The sequence below is a fragment of the Vipera ursinii genome, assembly GCF_947247035.1.
Source record: "Vipera ursinii genome assembly, chromosome: 1".
NCBI classification, from domain to species: domain Eukaryota; kingdom Metazoa; phylum Chordata; class Lepidosauria; order Squamata; family Viperidae; genus Vipera; species Vipera ursinii.
This window is the reverse complement of record NC_139512.1, coordinates 356,378,621-356,394,917: the sequence shown is the minus strand read 5'-3', so window position 1 is coordinate 356,394,917 and position 16,297 is coordinate 356,378,621. Positions and strand designations below refer to the sequence as shown.

The 16,297-nt window shown below is 45.5% G+C and overlaps 1 protein-coding gene across 1 annotated transcript in view; it reads left to right on the top strand.

The window, feature by feature from the left end:
* P2RX5 (purinergic receptor P2X 5) overlaps nucleotides 1–7,507 on the top strand; it is a gene marked incomplete at its 3' end in the record, with an annotated part of 31,514 nt that extends 24,007 nt beyond the window's left edge. The window contains exons 7-11 of the mRNA XM_083379843.1: nucleotides 1,361–1,499; nucleotides 3,193–3,329; nucleotides 4,240–4,333; nucleotides 5,457–5,522; nucleotides 7,421–7,507. Of these exons, the coding sequence (XP_083235969.1) occupies nucleotides 1,361–1,499; nucleotides 3,193–3,329; nucleotides 4,240–4,333; nucleotides 5,457–5,522; nucleotides 7,421–7,507 (523 nt within the window). The remainder of the gene's footprint in view (nucleotides 1–1,360; nucleotides 1,500–3,192; nucleotides 3,330–4,239; nucleotides 4,334–5,456; nucleotides 5,523–7,420) is intronic.
* Between the last annotated feature and the right edge of the window lie 8,790 nt (nucleotides 7,508–16,297).

Below are 16,297 nucleotides of genomic sequence, written 5' to 3'. Positions count from 1 at the left end.
TATAAAGTTGGAAGGGACCTTGGAGGTCATCTAGTCCAACCCCCTGCTCAGGCAGGAAACCCTACCCCATTTCAGACAAACGGCTGTCCAGTCTCTTCTTAAAAACCTCCAGTGTTGGAGCATTCACAGCTTCTGGAGGCAGGTGGTTCCACTGGTTAATTGTTCTGTCAGGAAATTTCTCCTCAGTTCTAGGTGATCACATGATCCTGGGATGATGCCACTCTCATAAATACCTGCCAGTTGTGAAGCCTCCTAAGTTTGATCCCGTGATCGTGGGGCTGACGCAATGGTCTTAAGTGTGAAAAATGGTCATAAGGAAGAGGAGGGCAGTGGGGTTCTTAATGCTCTCTGTGCTTGGTTGTTTCCTTGCAGACATTTCATGACCTGACTAGGTAATATCATCAGTGTTCACAGGGAGTAGGGTTTGCGGACAGGAGGAGGAGGAGGACTGTGGGGTCCTTGGTGTTCTCTGAATTTGGCTGGGTTTTCTTGTAGACATCTCATGACCCAACTAGGGAACATCATCAGTGCTAGAAGGGAATCAGGTTTGGGAGGAGGAGGAGGAGGAGGAGGAGGAAGACTGTGGGCTCCTTGTTCCTCTCTGAGCTTGGTTGTTTTTTTTGCAGATGTTTCATGACCCAACTAGGGAACATCATCAGTGCTAGAAGGGAGGAGGAGGAGGAGGAGGAGGAGGAGGAGGAGGAGGAGGAGGAGGAAGACTGTGGGCTCCTTGATCCTCTCTGAGCTTGGTTGTTTTTCTTGCAGATGTTTCATGACCCAACTAGGGAACATCATCAGTGCTAGAAGGGAGGAGGAGGAGGAGGAGGAGGAGGAGGAGGAGGAGGAGGAGGAAGACTGTGGGCTCCTTGATCCTCTCTGAGCTTGGTTGTTTTTCTTGCAGATGTTTCATGACCCAACTAGGGAACATCATCAGTGCTAGAAGGGAGGAGGAGGAGGAGGAGGAGGAGGAGGAGGAGGAGGAGGAAGACTGTGGGCTCCTTGATCCTCTCTGAGCTTGGTTGTTTTTCTTGCAGATGTTTCATGACCCAACTAGGGAACATCATCAGTGCTAGAAGGGAGTGGGGTTTGTGGTGTAAAGGAGGAGGAAGAGGAGGACTGTGGGGTCCTTGGTCCCCTCTGAGCTTGCTTCTTTGCAGACATTTCATTACCCAACTTGGCAAGCGTTGCTCATTGTTTTCAGCGCCCTCATATCTTCAAACGGTTGCTAAATGAATGTTCATTAAGTGAGGATTACTCTGCCCAGTTACAACGCCGAGACAGCTTGCGTTGCTGACGGGCGCTGCGTTTTTGAAAATCCCAGGTTTCTGACCTTCTCACTTCTCTTGTCTTCCTGACGTAGAACCAATGTCCTTGACACCAAAAACGATGCCTATCTGAAAACGTGTCGCTATGGGGCAGACCAGCCCTACTGCCCCATCTTCTCATTGGGGAAACTGGTCAGCTGGGCCGGGAGCAACTTTCACGAGATGGCCTCGGAGGTATGAACACAAACGTAGGCTGCTCCTTCCTTTAGCTGGTGGTTTGTCATAAAGTGATCGTTATGACAAAGTCACTCAGCCGCTTTTCAAAACTAAGTTGGAACTAGAACTCACCGTCTCCTGGTGATTGGGCCCAGGTCACCCAGCCGGCTTTCATGCCTAAATTGGAACTAGAAGTCAACGTCCCCTGGTGATTGGCCCCAGGTCACCCAGCCGGCGTTCATGCCTAAATTGGAACTAGAACTCACCGTCCCCTGGTGATTGGCCCCAAGTCACCCAGCCGGCTTTCATGCCTAAATTGGAACTAGAACTCACCATCCCCTGGTGATTGGCTCAATGTCACCCAGGCAAGTTTCATGTCTAAGTTGGAACTAGAACTCACAGTCTCCTGGTGATTGGCCCAAGTCACCCAGGCAAGTTTCTTGTCTAAGTTGGAACTAGAACTCACCATCCCCTGGTGATTGGCTCAAAGTCACCCAGGCAAGTTTCATGTTGGAACTAGAACTCACAGTCTCCTGGTGATTGGCCCAAGTCACCCAGGCTAATTTCATGTCTAAGTTGGAGCTAGAACTCACCGTCCCCTGGTGATTGGCCCAAAGTCACCCAGGCAAGTTTCATGTTGGAACTAGAACTCACAGTCTCCTGGTGATTGGCCCAAGTCACCCAGGCAAGTTTCATGTCTAAGTTGGAACTAGAACTCACAGTCTCCTGGTGATTGGCCCAAGTCACCCAGGCAAGTTTCTTGTCTAAGTTGGAACTAGAACTCACCATCCCCTGGTGATTGGCTCAAAGTCACCCAGGCAAGTTTCATGTTGGAACTAGAACTCACAGTCTCCTGGTGATTGGCCCAAGTCACCCAGGCAAGTTTCATGTCTAAGTTGGAACTAGAACTCACAGTCTCCTGGTGATTGGCCCAAGTCACCAAGGCAAGTTTCTTGTCTAAGTTGGAACTAGAACTCACCATCCCCTGGTGATTGGCTCAAAGTCACCCAGGCAAGTTTCATGTTGGAACTAGAACTCACAGTCTCCTGGTGATTGGCCCAAGTCACCCAGGCAAGTTTCATGTCTAAGTTGGAACTAGAACTCACTGACCCCTGGTGATTGGCTCAAAGTCACCCAGGCAAGTTTCATGTTGGAACTAGAACTCACCATCTCCTGGTGATTGGCCCAAGTCACCCAGGCAAGTTTCATGTCTAAGTTGGAACTAGAACTCACTGTCCCCTGGTGATTGGCCAAAGTCACCCAGGCAAGTTTCATGTTGGAACTAGAACTCACAGTCTCCTGGTGATTGGCCCAAGTCACCCAGGCAAGTTTCATGTCTAAGTTGGAACTAGAACTCACCATCTCCTGATGATTGACCCAAAGTCACTCAACCGGTTTTCATGCCTAAATGTGATATAAATCAGGCAGGTGTCCACTGGATGCTGCAAACAGCCAAAAATGCACCCAAAATGTGGCTGTGGGGTGGGGCGGGGAATGAATGGCCTATTGGGAGGGCTTCATTCGAACTTTGAATTATTATGCAGTCAGTCGTAAGTCAAGGACTAACTGAATTTAGGACAGGCCGTGGACCCATCCTGCCAACTCTGGTGAATCTCCCAAGGTTTTTTGAGGGAAACAGCTTCCTGTTCTTCTGCCAAAACGGAAGAAAACCTTTTTGTGTTGTTGTTGTTGTTGTTGTTTTTAAATCCAGGGTGGTGTGATTGGGATCCAGATCGAATGGGACTGCAACCTGGATAAAAAGCCATCCGAATGCAACCCTCGCTATTCTTTCAGCCGCCTAGATAACAAATTTGGGCAGAAGTCGGTCTCCTCTGGATACAACTTCAGGTAACGGAGACGGAGGCGGCGTTTGGCTGACGCATCTTTGCTCTGCCACTGTGGCAGTTTCAATCTTTCTGAAGTTGCTTCAGTGGCCAAGGTCAGTGCTGGGAAACTGCCAGCTAGGCTGGAAGGAGGAGTCAAGTGAGGGCCTAGCTTGGAATCCTTGCACAGCTGCAAGAGTCATAAGCCTGAGCTACCCAATATCCATGAAGCCCTATCTCAGGGGTAGGCAACCTTGGCTCTTTGATGACTCGTGGACTTCAACTCCCAGAATTCCAGAGCCAGCATGGCTGGCTCAGGAATTCTGGGAGTTGAAGTCCACGAGTCATAAAAGAGCCAAGGTTGCCTACCTCGGCCCTATCTGGTCATTCTCAGGGGATGACAGACAAGTCTCCGTAGGTGATAGATAATAAAATTAATGACTTTCGTTACAGGCAGCCTTTGACTTTATGACCTCTGTTGACCCCCACACTTTCCATGGCTAAGTGAGTGAGCCTTGCCCCCTTTTACAACTTTCCTGCCACGATCGTTAAGCGAATCACTGCAGCTGTTCAGTTAGTAACGCGGTTGCTCAGCGGGTCCGGCTCCCCCGTCGATTTTGCTCATCGGGTCTCAAAAGGGGACGATGTGACCCGGGGACCCTGCGACCGTCATAAATACGAGTCAGTTGCCAAGTGTCCGGATTTTGATCACGTGACTTCAGGGGATGCTGCAACGGTTGCTAAGTGTTGAAAAACAGTCACTTTTTTCCCAGTGTCGTCGTCACTTTGAACAGCCCCTAAGTTGTAAGTGGAGGATTATCTGTCCTCAGACAATAAATCTGTCAGTGACGCCAAAGGGGGGGGGGAGAGATTTCCACTTAGAAAAAATAAATCACACGACATTTTATGATTTTGTTGTTGTTGTTGTTGTTCAGATTTGCCAAGTATTACCGGAGCGTGGCTGACAACGATTTCCGAACGCTGATCAAAGCCTACGGGATCCGCTTTGATATCATGGTGAATGGCAAGGTGAGGGTGCGAAAAACATAGATTCGCGATAGTGGCGAATGTCCGCAGCCCGGGTGTTGGTTGGTTTCCGAACGTTTCGTTACCAGGCTGGGTAACCTCTTCAGAAAGGTGTAGGTGTTGGTGTTCCTTCTGCTTGTAAGGGCCTCGTGTGGCCAGCGGACCTTGTAAATGGGGTGGAATAATATTAACATTAATATTAATAATAATAATAATAATAATAATAATAATAATAATAATAATAATAATAATAATAATAATAATATAAAGTTTGAAGGGACCTTGGAGGTCATCTAGTCCAACCCTCTGCTCAGGCAGGAAACCCTATACAACGGGTAGGCAACCTTGGCTCTTTTATGACTCGTGGACTTCAACTCCCAGAATTCCTGAGCTGGCGTGGCTCAGCATGGCAACCTCTCCATTTCTCCTCCGCATGGCTGGCTCAGGAATTCTGGGAGTTGAAGTCCACGAGTCATAAAAGAGCCAAGGTTGCCTACCCAGGCCGTGTCCCATTTCAGACAAATGGCTGTCCAGTCTCTTCTTAACAACTTCCAGTGTTGGAGCATTCACCGCTTCTGGAGGCAGGTTGTTCCACTGGTTAATTGTTCTAACTGTCAGGAAGTTTCTCCTTAGTTCCAGGTTGCTTCTCTCCTTGACTAGTTTCCATTCGTTGCTTCTTGTCCTGCCTTCAGGTGCTTTGGAGAAAAGCTTGACTCCCTCTTCTTTGGGGCAGCCCCTGAGATACTGGAGTACTGCTATCATACCCCCACTCGTCCTCCTCTTCATTAAACTAGACCTACCCAATTCCAGCAACCGTTCCCCTTACATTAGGTGAGGGTCTTGTGATGGGTCAGGTGAGGGTCCACGTGATCCCCTTTCGCGACCTTCGGATGAGCAAAGTCAACGAGAGAAGCCAGATCCATTTAACAACCGTGCGACTGGCTTAACAACTGGAGCGACTCGCTTAAGAGTCGTGGCAAGAAAAGTCGTCAAAGCGGGGCAGAGCTCCCTTAGCAACAGCTTAGCCACAGAATTTTTGGACTGAATTGTGGCTACGAGTCGCACGTACAAACCTTAAAATCCGCGCGCACCTCCCCAAACTCACGCTTTCTCCCTTTCTTTTCAGGCAGGGAAGTTCAACATCATCCCGACGGTGATCAACGTGGGATCCAGTCTTGCGCTGATGGGATTGGTAGGTCACTCCTTTGGGTTGGAAGCAAGCAATTGCTGGATTGCAGGCAATCTTTGACTTACGATGAGAGACGGGAACGCCTGGGACAAAAATCGGAAAAATTTCGGGGGGGGGGGGGAAACAGGGAAAAATTGGGGGGGAAGTTTTTTTTTTTTTTTTTTAAAAAACGACTTTTGGAAAAAAACCAGGGTTTTTTACCCATTTTTTCCCCAAGGCCGTTTAAAAAACCCCCACCTCGTTTCCCCAATTTTTCCAGGTTTTTCCCCAAGCGTTCCCATCTCTACTTACAACTGTTCGTTTAGCGACGATTCAAAGTTACGACATTGCTGAAACGAGTCACTTACAACCACGGTCACGTGATCCTAATTCAGGCACTGGATCCCCAGCATGTATTTATTTGATGGTTGCGGCGTTGTGGGATCACATGCTTTCCCCCACTTGTGACTTTCTCAGCTGGTTTCCAACAAGCAAAGTCAATGAGGGAATCCGGAATCATTTCAGGGGGTTGGGCTGGATGACCTCCAAGGTCCCTTTAATTTTATTTATTTATTTATTTATTAATTATTATTATTGTTGTTGTTGTTGTTGTTTTGTTGTTGTTGTTTTGTTGTTGTTGTTTTGTTGTTATTATTATTGTTATTGTTATTATATTTTGTTATCATTATTGTTTTATTATGACCGCATGATTCACTTAACAACCGTGGCAAACAAGTTCATAAAATTGGGTTTGATTCACTTTGATTCGCAGCAGAAATTCTGCTCCCAATTGAAGTTATAGGCCAAGGAAGATTGTCATATTATCTTATTACCGTATCTTATTACAGGTAGTCCTTGACTTAACGACCCCAATTCAGCCCAAAATCTCCGTTGCTAAGCGAAACATTCCTTCAGGGAGTTTTGCCCCATTTTACGACCTCTCTTGCCAAAGTTAAGTGAATCGCTGCAGTTGTTAACGCGGTCATTAAGTGAATCTGGCTTCGCCCCATTGACTTTGCTCGTCCGAAGGTCGCAAGAGGGGAATGACGTGACACCCCCTTGGACGTTGCAACCGTCATAAATACGAGTCGGTTGCCAAGCACCCAAATTCTGATTACGTGAACCTGGGGATGCATGCGACGGTCGTTAAGTGTGAAAAGCAGTCATTTTTTTCCCCAGGACTTTGAACATCATCATCATCATCATCATCATCATCATCATCATCATAATAATAATAATAATAATAATAATAATAATAATGTTGGAAGGGACCTTGGAGGTCATCTAGTCCAACCCCCTGCTCAGGCAGGATAACCCTATGCCATTTCAGACAAATGGCTGTCCAGTCTCTTCTTAAAAACTTCCAGTGTTGGAGCATTCACACCTTCTGGAGGCAGGTTGTTAATAATAATAATAATAATAATAATAATAATAATAATAATAATAATAATAATAATAATAATAATAGGTTGGAAGGGACCTTGGAGGTCATCTAGTCCAACCCCCTGCTCAGGCAGGATAACCCTATGCCATTTCAGACAAACGACTGTCCAGTCTCTTCGTAAAAATTTACAGTGTTGTAGCATTCACACCTTCTGGAGGCAAGGAGTTCCACTGGTTAATTGTTCTAACTGTCAGGAAGTTTCTCCTTACTTCTAGGTTGCTTCTCTCCTTGATGTATGTTCTGGAATACCCGTATTATCTTATTGTATCTTCTGTTATTAAACGTGATTAAAATATTAAGATATTATATACAGTAGCTTAAGCGGCACTGCGAGTTTGGACTGCACAACTTAAAAGTATAATAAAATAATTTTTTTAAAAAGCCTCCCTAGAACAAGCGTGCGACTGAAAGCACGAAACCATTTTTTAAATGTTGCTGCTAGTTACTCCGCTCACAGGGTATTTTTTCTGCCATCCAGGGTGCGTTTCTTTGCGACCTGGTCCTGCTGTACCTTCTCCGAAAGAGCCACTTTTACCGAGGGAAAAAATATGAGGAAGTGAGGTAGGTTGCCTGCAGCCGCAAAGCATTCCCGATTCGCAGAGATTTATTATTTATAACTTCTAACCTGGTAAGAAATCTTTCCACTTGGATTTCTCAACGATGGGGGCTTGCAACCCCGTCTTGGGCTAAATTGATATCCTCCAGATCAGGGCTCTTCAAACTTGGCCCTTTGATGACTTGTAGACTTCGACTCCCAGAATTCTTCAGCCAGGCACACATGCCTGGCTGAGGAATTCTGGGAGTCGAAGTCCACAAGTCATCAAAGGGCCAAGTTGGAAGACTCCTGTCTTAAAGCATCCTGGCTGAGGAATTCTGGGAGTCGAAGTCCACAAGTCATCAAAGGGCCAAGTTGGAAGACTCCTGTCTTAAAGCATCCTGGCTGAGGAATTCTGGGAGTTGAAGTCCACAAGTCATCAAAGGGCCATGTTGGAAGACCCCTGTCTTAAAGCATCCTGGCTGAGGAATTCTGGGAGTTGAAGTCCACAAGTCATCAAAGGGCCAAGTGGGAAGACCCCTGTCTTAAAGCATCCTGGCTGAGGAATTCTGGGAATTGAAGTCCACAAGTCATAAGAGGGCCATGTTGGAGGACCCCTGTCTTGAAGCATCCTGGCTGAGGAATTCTGGGAGTTGAAGTCCACAAGTCATCAAAGGGCCAAGTGGGAAGACCCCTGTCTTAAAGCATCCTGGCTGAGGAATTCTGGGAGTTGAAGTCCACAAGTCCTAAAAGGGCCAAGTTGGAAGACCCCCTGCACCAGATCAATCTCGTGGCTTGGCGTGTATTGATGTACAGATGGTCCACGATTTACATTTAATGAAGAGAAGGACGAGGGGGGACATGATAGCAGGGTTCCAGTATCTCAGGGGCTGCCCCAAAGAAGAGGGAGTCAAGCTCTTCTCCAAAGCGCCTGAAGGCAGGACAAGAAGCAACAGATGGAAACTAACCAAGGAGAGAAGCAGCCTAGAACTAAAGAGAAATTTCCTGACAGTTAGAACAATTAACCAGTGGAACCAGCTGCCTCCAGAAGTTGTGAATGCTCCAACAGTGGAACTTTTTAAGAAGAGACTGGACAGCCATTTGTCTGAAATGGTAGAGGGTTTCCTGCCTGAGCAGGGGGTTGGACTAGATGACCTCCAAGGTCCGTTCCAGCTCTATCCCAATGATGGATGATGATTTAGACGTAAACCACAGTCACACCCCATTTCAACAAGACAATAAAAAGCTGAGAAGGAAGCAAACGAACAAGCAAAAAATACAGAACAGATCCTTTCTAGCAACCTAGATAAGCAGGGATGAACGCCAGACAAACCATCAAGCAGAAAGCAATAGCCTAATCAAGGTACTACTAAGGAGAAAATCCCGTGCACATACCAACACCGGTAGGGCAAGCTACTGTATGTATTCTGGTCTTTCCCCCCATCCCTTCTTAGCTTTTTATTATCTCTCTTGAATGACAAATAATAATAATAGGATAGAGCTGGAAAGGGACCTTGGAGGTCTTCTAGTCCAGTCCGCCGCTTAAGCAGGAGAACCTACACCATCTCAGACAAGTGACTGTCTAGCCTCTTCTTAAAAATCTCCAGTGATGGAGCGCCCACGATTTTTGGTGGCAAGCAGTTCCACTGGTTAATTGTCCTCACTGTCAGGAAGTTTCTCCTTAGTTCCAGGTTGCTTCTCTCTTTGATGAGTTTCCATCCGTCGCTTCTTCTCTTGCCTTCAGGGGCTTTGGAGAAGAGCTTGACTCCCTCTTCTTTGTGGCAGCCCCTGAGATACTGGAAGACTGCTATCATGTCCTCCTCCTAGTCCTTCTCTTCACTAAACTAGAGATACCTAATTCCAGCCACCGTTCCTTATATGTTTTAGCCTCCAGTCCCCTGATCCTCTTTGTTGCTCTTCTTTGCACTCTTTCCAGAGTCTCAACATCTTTTTCACATCGTGGTGACCAAAACTGGATGCCGGATTCCAAGTGTGGCCTTATCAAGGCCTTGTAAAGTGGTATTAATACTTCACGTTGTCGTCCACTGGGCTATTTGGCTATTGACAAACTCCACCCCACTGAAGCACTGATGATGTTACCTAGTTGGGTAATGAAATGTCTGCCAGTAAACAGTCAAGCTCAGAGAGCACCAAGAAGCCCACATTTGCTAATTTTCTTCAATTTCCCTTTCCTCACGTAGGTCAAGCAGCAAGAAATCCTTACCGGCAAGTACCATCAACGGGAACCAGACTGAGAACCAGAGTGCGGATTCTTTGTCCCGATTGGATCAGCTCGAACAGCTACAGACAGCCGAGACTTAAAACCGTGCTTTTCTCTGGAGACCCTCCTTCACGAAGTCACTAAGAGAAACCACGGACCACAGAAGCTGCAAGAAAGTGTGCGCTCTCAGCTTCTTACGACCCTCATTTTTTTGGAATCCGGAGCCCAGGGTAATCTGTACGCCTTGCAGGATTTTAACTCTTTAAAATCGAAACCAAACACCAGAAAATCTTGCGTTAAGGATTGCAGTTGCCTGGTGGATATAAAAGGGGCCTCTCTTTGGGTGGCATCTGGATAACCTAACACAGCTGTTCTTAGCCCGTGACGTTTGTGTCAAAAGGGCAACTGAGGATGGGAGAAGACAGTTGTCCACGCTGAATTGTTATTATTATTGTTGTTCATCATGCAGTCAGCCAGATGTTCAGACTGGATTTGGCATCCACCTATTGAGTCCTTCCCAAGGACCCGGGATAGGAAGATGTGGATATTTAGAGATATTGTTGCAGGATGTCAGCTGTTCCCAATCAAGCTGCCTTTTGCAATTGACCGATGGCTAATTTGTCAGTTCAAGGGGTGCTCCAGATGTTTTGGATTTGCTTATTATGGTTCTTTGCAGAGTCAGCCAGATGTTCAGTCTGGATTGGGCCTTTTTGTCCGCCCAAGGACCCCGGGATAGGCAGATGTGGATGCTTGAATGGGGTTAAAGTTTCATCACAGGATTTAAGCTCTTTTGAGTAAAGCTGCCTTTTGCAATTGACCGATGGTGAATTTGTCAATGGCAGTGGCATTCAAGGGGTGCTCTGGATGTTTTGGGATTGCACCCAAAGGGCCCGTCGCTATTGGTACTACATTTGCTTTCTTTTGCCATAATCATCATCATTATTATTTATTTGCCATTCATCTTTGCTTTTCAAAGCGACTCTGAAAATAATCCCATTCTGGGCATCTCGTCTGCAATTATATGATGAATAAGATTTTAATCATTCTGCTATCCGTTTTGGATCTCTCCCTGCAAAATTGTTAAGCCTGTGGGATTATGCCGGAATTCGAAATAAAATTCTTGCAAGCTGCGTAAACAGTTCTCCAGCCTGTGGGATGAGGCAGGAATTCTGAATAAATCCCTGCAATGTGCATAAACAATTCTCCAGCATCCAGCCAACTCATGAAAAATAGATCACAATGAAGATAGGTAGTATTGTGGGCTGGTTACTGGTGTGTCTTGAATCTCTACTTCAGGGGAAGGAGACAGACTGAATTTTATATTTTTCTGACTATGGCATGAATTTACATACAAACCCAGGTCTCGCTTTATGACCCGTGCACAGGGTGGGCAAGTTGCAGGAATTAAATTAGAAGGTTACCTGTGCAACCACAAGCCATATTCCTGATTGTTGCTTCACCAGGAATTTCTGCACGTTTTAAAAAAAAATAAATGAAGTTTTTTTAAAAATAAACACGATTTCGATGAGAAGAAATAGATCGTAAAAAGAGTTTTTTTAAAAGAAAACTAGAGAGTAACAGATAATGTTGCATTTGTGTTTGTAATTGCTGCAAAGAAAATTGGAAGCTACTTCTATTGTTTTAATTTTGTTTCTTTTTGCAGTTTGGGCCTTTTTTTCCTCATTTCCTTTCCTGTCTTTATTTTATTTTTATTTTTATTCCATTTATATCCCACCCTTCTCCGAAGACTCAGGGCGGCTTACAAGCTTAGCAGTAGCCTTCATTCTATGTATATGCCTGCTTATTAGGGCTTTCACACACACCCCAAGCGGCATTATTACAAAGTCAGCTTATTGCCCCCAACAATCTGGGTCCTCATTTGACCTACCTGGGAAGGATGGAAGGCTGAGTCAACCTTGAGCCTGGTGGGACTCGAACCTGCACTAATTGCAGGCAGCTGGGGTTACTTAAGGAGGCATCAGCCCACTGCTCCACCAAGGCTCTCTTCCTTCACATCCTCACGGGATTGTTGTTGTTAGGAAAATAGGAGGAGGAAGCAGTATTGTTTGGCGCCTTGAGTTATTTATAAGAATAATGAAGGAGGAACATATTACCCCCAGAAGAAATCGTGGGCGCTCCATCACTGGAGATTTTTAAGAAGGGACTAGACATTCACCTGTCTGATATGGCATAGGTCCTCCTGCTTGAGAACAGGGGGCTGGACTAGAAGACCTCCAGGATCCCTTGTAGCTCTATTCTACTTGCTCAACAGTAGCATCTGTGAGAGGGATCTCGGAGTCCTAGAGGACCATTCCTTAGATAGGAGCCAGCCGTGTGCTGCAGCTGCCAAAAAAGCCAACACAGTGCTAGGCTGCGTCAACAGAGGGACAGAATCAAGATCACGTGAAGGGTTAATACCACTTCAAAACCCCTTGGTTGCCTGTCTGAGATCATATAGGTCCTCTTGCTTGAGCAGGGGGCTGGACTAGAAGACCTCCAAGGTCCCTTCCAACTCTTTTCTATTCAATGTCTGAAACCGGAAGTAAATGGCAAAAATGTCGTAAATCAGGGCCATGTAACCACAGGATACTGAAAATCACGTAAATGAGCCTGGTTGCCGAGCAGCTAAAAATTCAGTCATGTCTGTCTGTCTGTCTCTCTCTTTGTGTGTGTGTGTGTGTGTGTGTGTGTTGCATTACAACTTCAGAACTGGATCATACGTTTCGCTGGAGAGGCCATATTCAGAGTCATAATTTCGGTCGTAAAGCTAAAACTCAGGACCAAGCTTATGTTTTTGTAAGCTTTTTTTAAAAATTTTTTTTTTAAAAAAAAGGATTCCTATAATTAGGCATAATTAGCAAGATGAATTGTGCACCAGAATAAAACAGTTTTCTAAGATCTGGAGAATGATTATCAATCTCAAACCAAAGCAGTAGTGCGGGGATGTCCAATCTTGGCAACTTTTAAGACTTGTGGACTTCAACTCCCAGAATTCCCCCGCCTGGGGGAATTCTGGGAGTTGAAGTCCACAGGTCTTAAAAGTTGCCGAGACTGGTCACCCCTAACATAGACCAAAGTTTACAGTTTCTTTGCTAAGACACAGAAGCAATGAATGCAAAGGGGAGATTGCGACAAAAAAAACCGCACATATTTCCCCCCTCCCAAAATTTTATTTCATGAAAATAGCAGTGAAGAAGCAATTGACGCAGTCGGAAAAGGAAGAACTTTTTGATATATTTTTTTCCCCAAGATCATTGACGCTCTGTGTCTCCAAATGGACCTTGCAAAACTATGCGCGCATGAAAAAGTTATTTGCTGTGTCTTTATGAAAGTTGGATTATGAATGTAAAGAATAAAAGGAAGTATGTGAAACATTTGCAATCGTTTCTGTGCAACTTCGACATTCCCTAAAAAGGGAACTGTCGAAAAAAAAACCCCAAAAACAATTTAACAGCCTGTTTCTCATCACATCTAGCCAGGATCCTCCATGAAGCCTAGAGAGACAGAGAACGCAACATCTCGGTCTGTTGTTGATCTGGACAAATAAGCCTGTTTCATGGCACTGTTGTTACTAGCAGCCATTGATTAACTCAAACTAGAGATTCATCTGTTCCTCCTTTAAGGTAAAAAAAATCTGGAGACCGGTAGTACCTTTCCCACCCACATTTAAAATTAAAAAATGTACGTTTTGTTTGGGTCTTTTTAATATTTCTCAGGGGAAAAAAAAAAGCAGACACCAAAAGAAGCCTCGTTTTAGGTGCCCAGAAAAAAATTGCTTTAGGCTAGAGATTTTTTTCTTGCGTGTGACCAGGTCTGAGAGGGAAATTCAATGAATTTTCACTGCCTTAATATCTTCGTCCAGAAATCCCTACGCAGAGAATACTAAATACACAGAAATATAGGAGGATTTCCTCCCCAAATCTCAAAAAAAAAAAGAACGAACGAAAACTAAAACTGTGGCACATGAAACCGTGACTGTGATGTAACTATAGCCAGAGAACTTCTGCGAAGCAGTAAAAGGGTTTTTTTTTGTTAAAGGATAAAAAAAAATTGTAAGCAGAGGAAGAGGGATGCATTAGACAAAGTAAGAACATTTAACCCAACCTGAGTTCTTCTACTAAGGGGGAAAAAATGTAAGACGATTGTAAAAAATAACACACAGAAGAACACACACGAGTGAGAGTATTGGTAGCTGAGGGTTGAATTGTGGGGGTCCTTGGCGCTCTCCGAGTTTGGCGGTTTTCTTGCAGACATTTCGTGACCCAACCAAGGAACATTATCAGTGTGACGGTGAGGATTGTTCCCTATTTATGTATATAACCATCGATATACATGTAGAGGTAAAGCACATTTACGCACCATTCAAGAGAGACAAGAAAAAGCTAAGAAGGAAATAAAAAGACAAGAATATATCCTTTCCAATCAATCAAGCAGAAAACAATACTCTAATCGAGGTATGTCACTCACACACACAGAGCAATGGCAGGTAAAGCTAAAGGTTCCCCCGCACATGCGTGCTAGTCGTTTCCGACTCTAGGGGCCGGTGCTCATCTCCGTTTCAAAGCCGAAGAGCCAGCGCTTGTCCGAGGACGTCTCCGTGGTCATGTGGCCGGCGTGACTAGACGCCAAAGGCGCACGGAACGCTGTGACCTTCCCACCGGAGTGGTCCCTATTTTTCTACTCGCATTTTTTATGTGCTTTCGAACTGCTAGGTTGGCAGAAGCTGGGACGAGTAACAGGCGCTCACTCTGCTACACGGCACTCGGGATTCGACCCGCCAAACTGCCGACCTTCTGATCGACAAGCTCAGCGTCCCAACCCACTGAGCCACCGCGTCCCTAATGGCAGGTATGCTATTATATATAAACAAGGAGCAATTCCCACGCTTACTAGCACTGGAGATGGCACTAGCAATAGGTCCATTGTGTTTTTAATCAGACTATTTATGGGATAATTGGATTTAATACCGTTTAGCGTTTGTATTTTGTGTTTTTATTGTTGTTAGCCGCCCTGAGTCCTTTGGGAGATAGGGTGGCATACAAATCCCATACATACATACATACATAAATACATCAATCAATCAATCGGTAGCATTCAGACTTAACATACTGCTTCGTAGGGCTTTACAGCCCTCGCTAAGCGGTTTACAGAGTCCGCATCTTGTCCACCCCCAACAATTTGCATCCTCATTTTTACCGACCTCGGAAAGATGGAAGGCTGAGTCGACCTTGAACCGGTCAGGATCGAACTGCTGGCAGTGGGCAGGGTTAGCCTGCAATACCACTTTCTAACCACTGCGCCACCACGGCTCTTATGATGTTACCTAGCTGGGGGAAAGAAATGTCTGTAAAAGAAAACAAACCAAGCTAAGAGAGCACCAAGGACTCGAGGAAACTGGCATTATTCTTCCGGCCTCGTTTGCAGCATTCTTGATTTAACCTAGCACCTTGTGCCCAACAGAGGGCAGCATTTGAGAAGCTGAAAAATGAAGCCAACCACGTAACCTTCCCCCCCCCCACACACACACACACCAACCCGAGTTTTAAATTCCAAGATGATTCGATATTTGTAGTTTTCTGGGACTTCTCAAGACCGAGCAACTGGAAGGGTAATTCCATTCTGTTTTAAGAGGAGAGATACTAAGAGGAGAGATACTCAGAGCGAGGGGTGACATGATAGCAGCGTTCCAGTATCTCAGGGGCTGCCCCAAAGAAGAGGGAGTCAAGCTATTCTCCAAAGCCCCTGAAGGCAGGACACGAAGCAACGGATGGAAACTAACCAAGGAGAGAAGCAACCTGGAACTAAGGAGAAACTTCCTGGCAGTCAGAACGATTAACCAGTGGAACTCCTTGCCTCCAGAAGCTGTGAATGCTCCAACACTGGAAGTTTTTAAGAAGAGACTGGACAGCCATTTGTCTGAAATGGGATAGGGTTTCCTGCCTGAGCAGGGGGTTGGGCTAGATGACCTCCAAGGTCCCTTCCAACTTTATTATTGATCATCGCACAGCCAGCCAGATGTTCAGACTGGATTTGGCATTGTCTATGCGGATGAGGATGTTTGATGGTATTACAGATATTATTATTATTATTATAACTTTAGAGCTATCGTGGCATGAGAGTTAAAAGGATAATAGAGAGTAATAAATTATCTTTCCGATTCTTTTTCTTGAATCCAGTGCACAGGGGTCTCCAAACTTAGCAACTTTTTAAGATGTGTGGACTTCCAACTCCCAGAATTCCTCAGCCATGGCTGGCTCAGGAATTCTGGGAGTTGCAAGTCCACAAGTCTTACAGGTGCCAAGTTTGCAGAGCCCTGTACTACGTTGGGCAGCGATGAGAAATCTGGGTCTCCACGGGTCTTGAACTGATGGACATTGAACGTTAAGATCCAGCATCAATTGCCTTCCGCCACACTGGCTGGGTTGTGAACATGGAGACAGCTACAAATGGTTCCCCCCCTCCCTCCCTCCCCTCAATAAAGCTCCCACTGAACTCGTTGCAAATGTTTACTTGGTAGTAAGTAGTAGCTCCAGGCCACATCCTCTGGATTGGAGGACAGGTGTTTTTTTACATGTCACTTTTAAAGGTTTTTTTTGGGG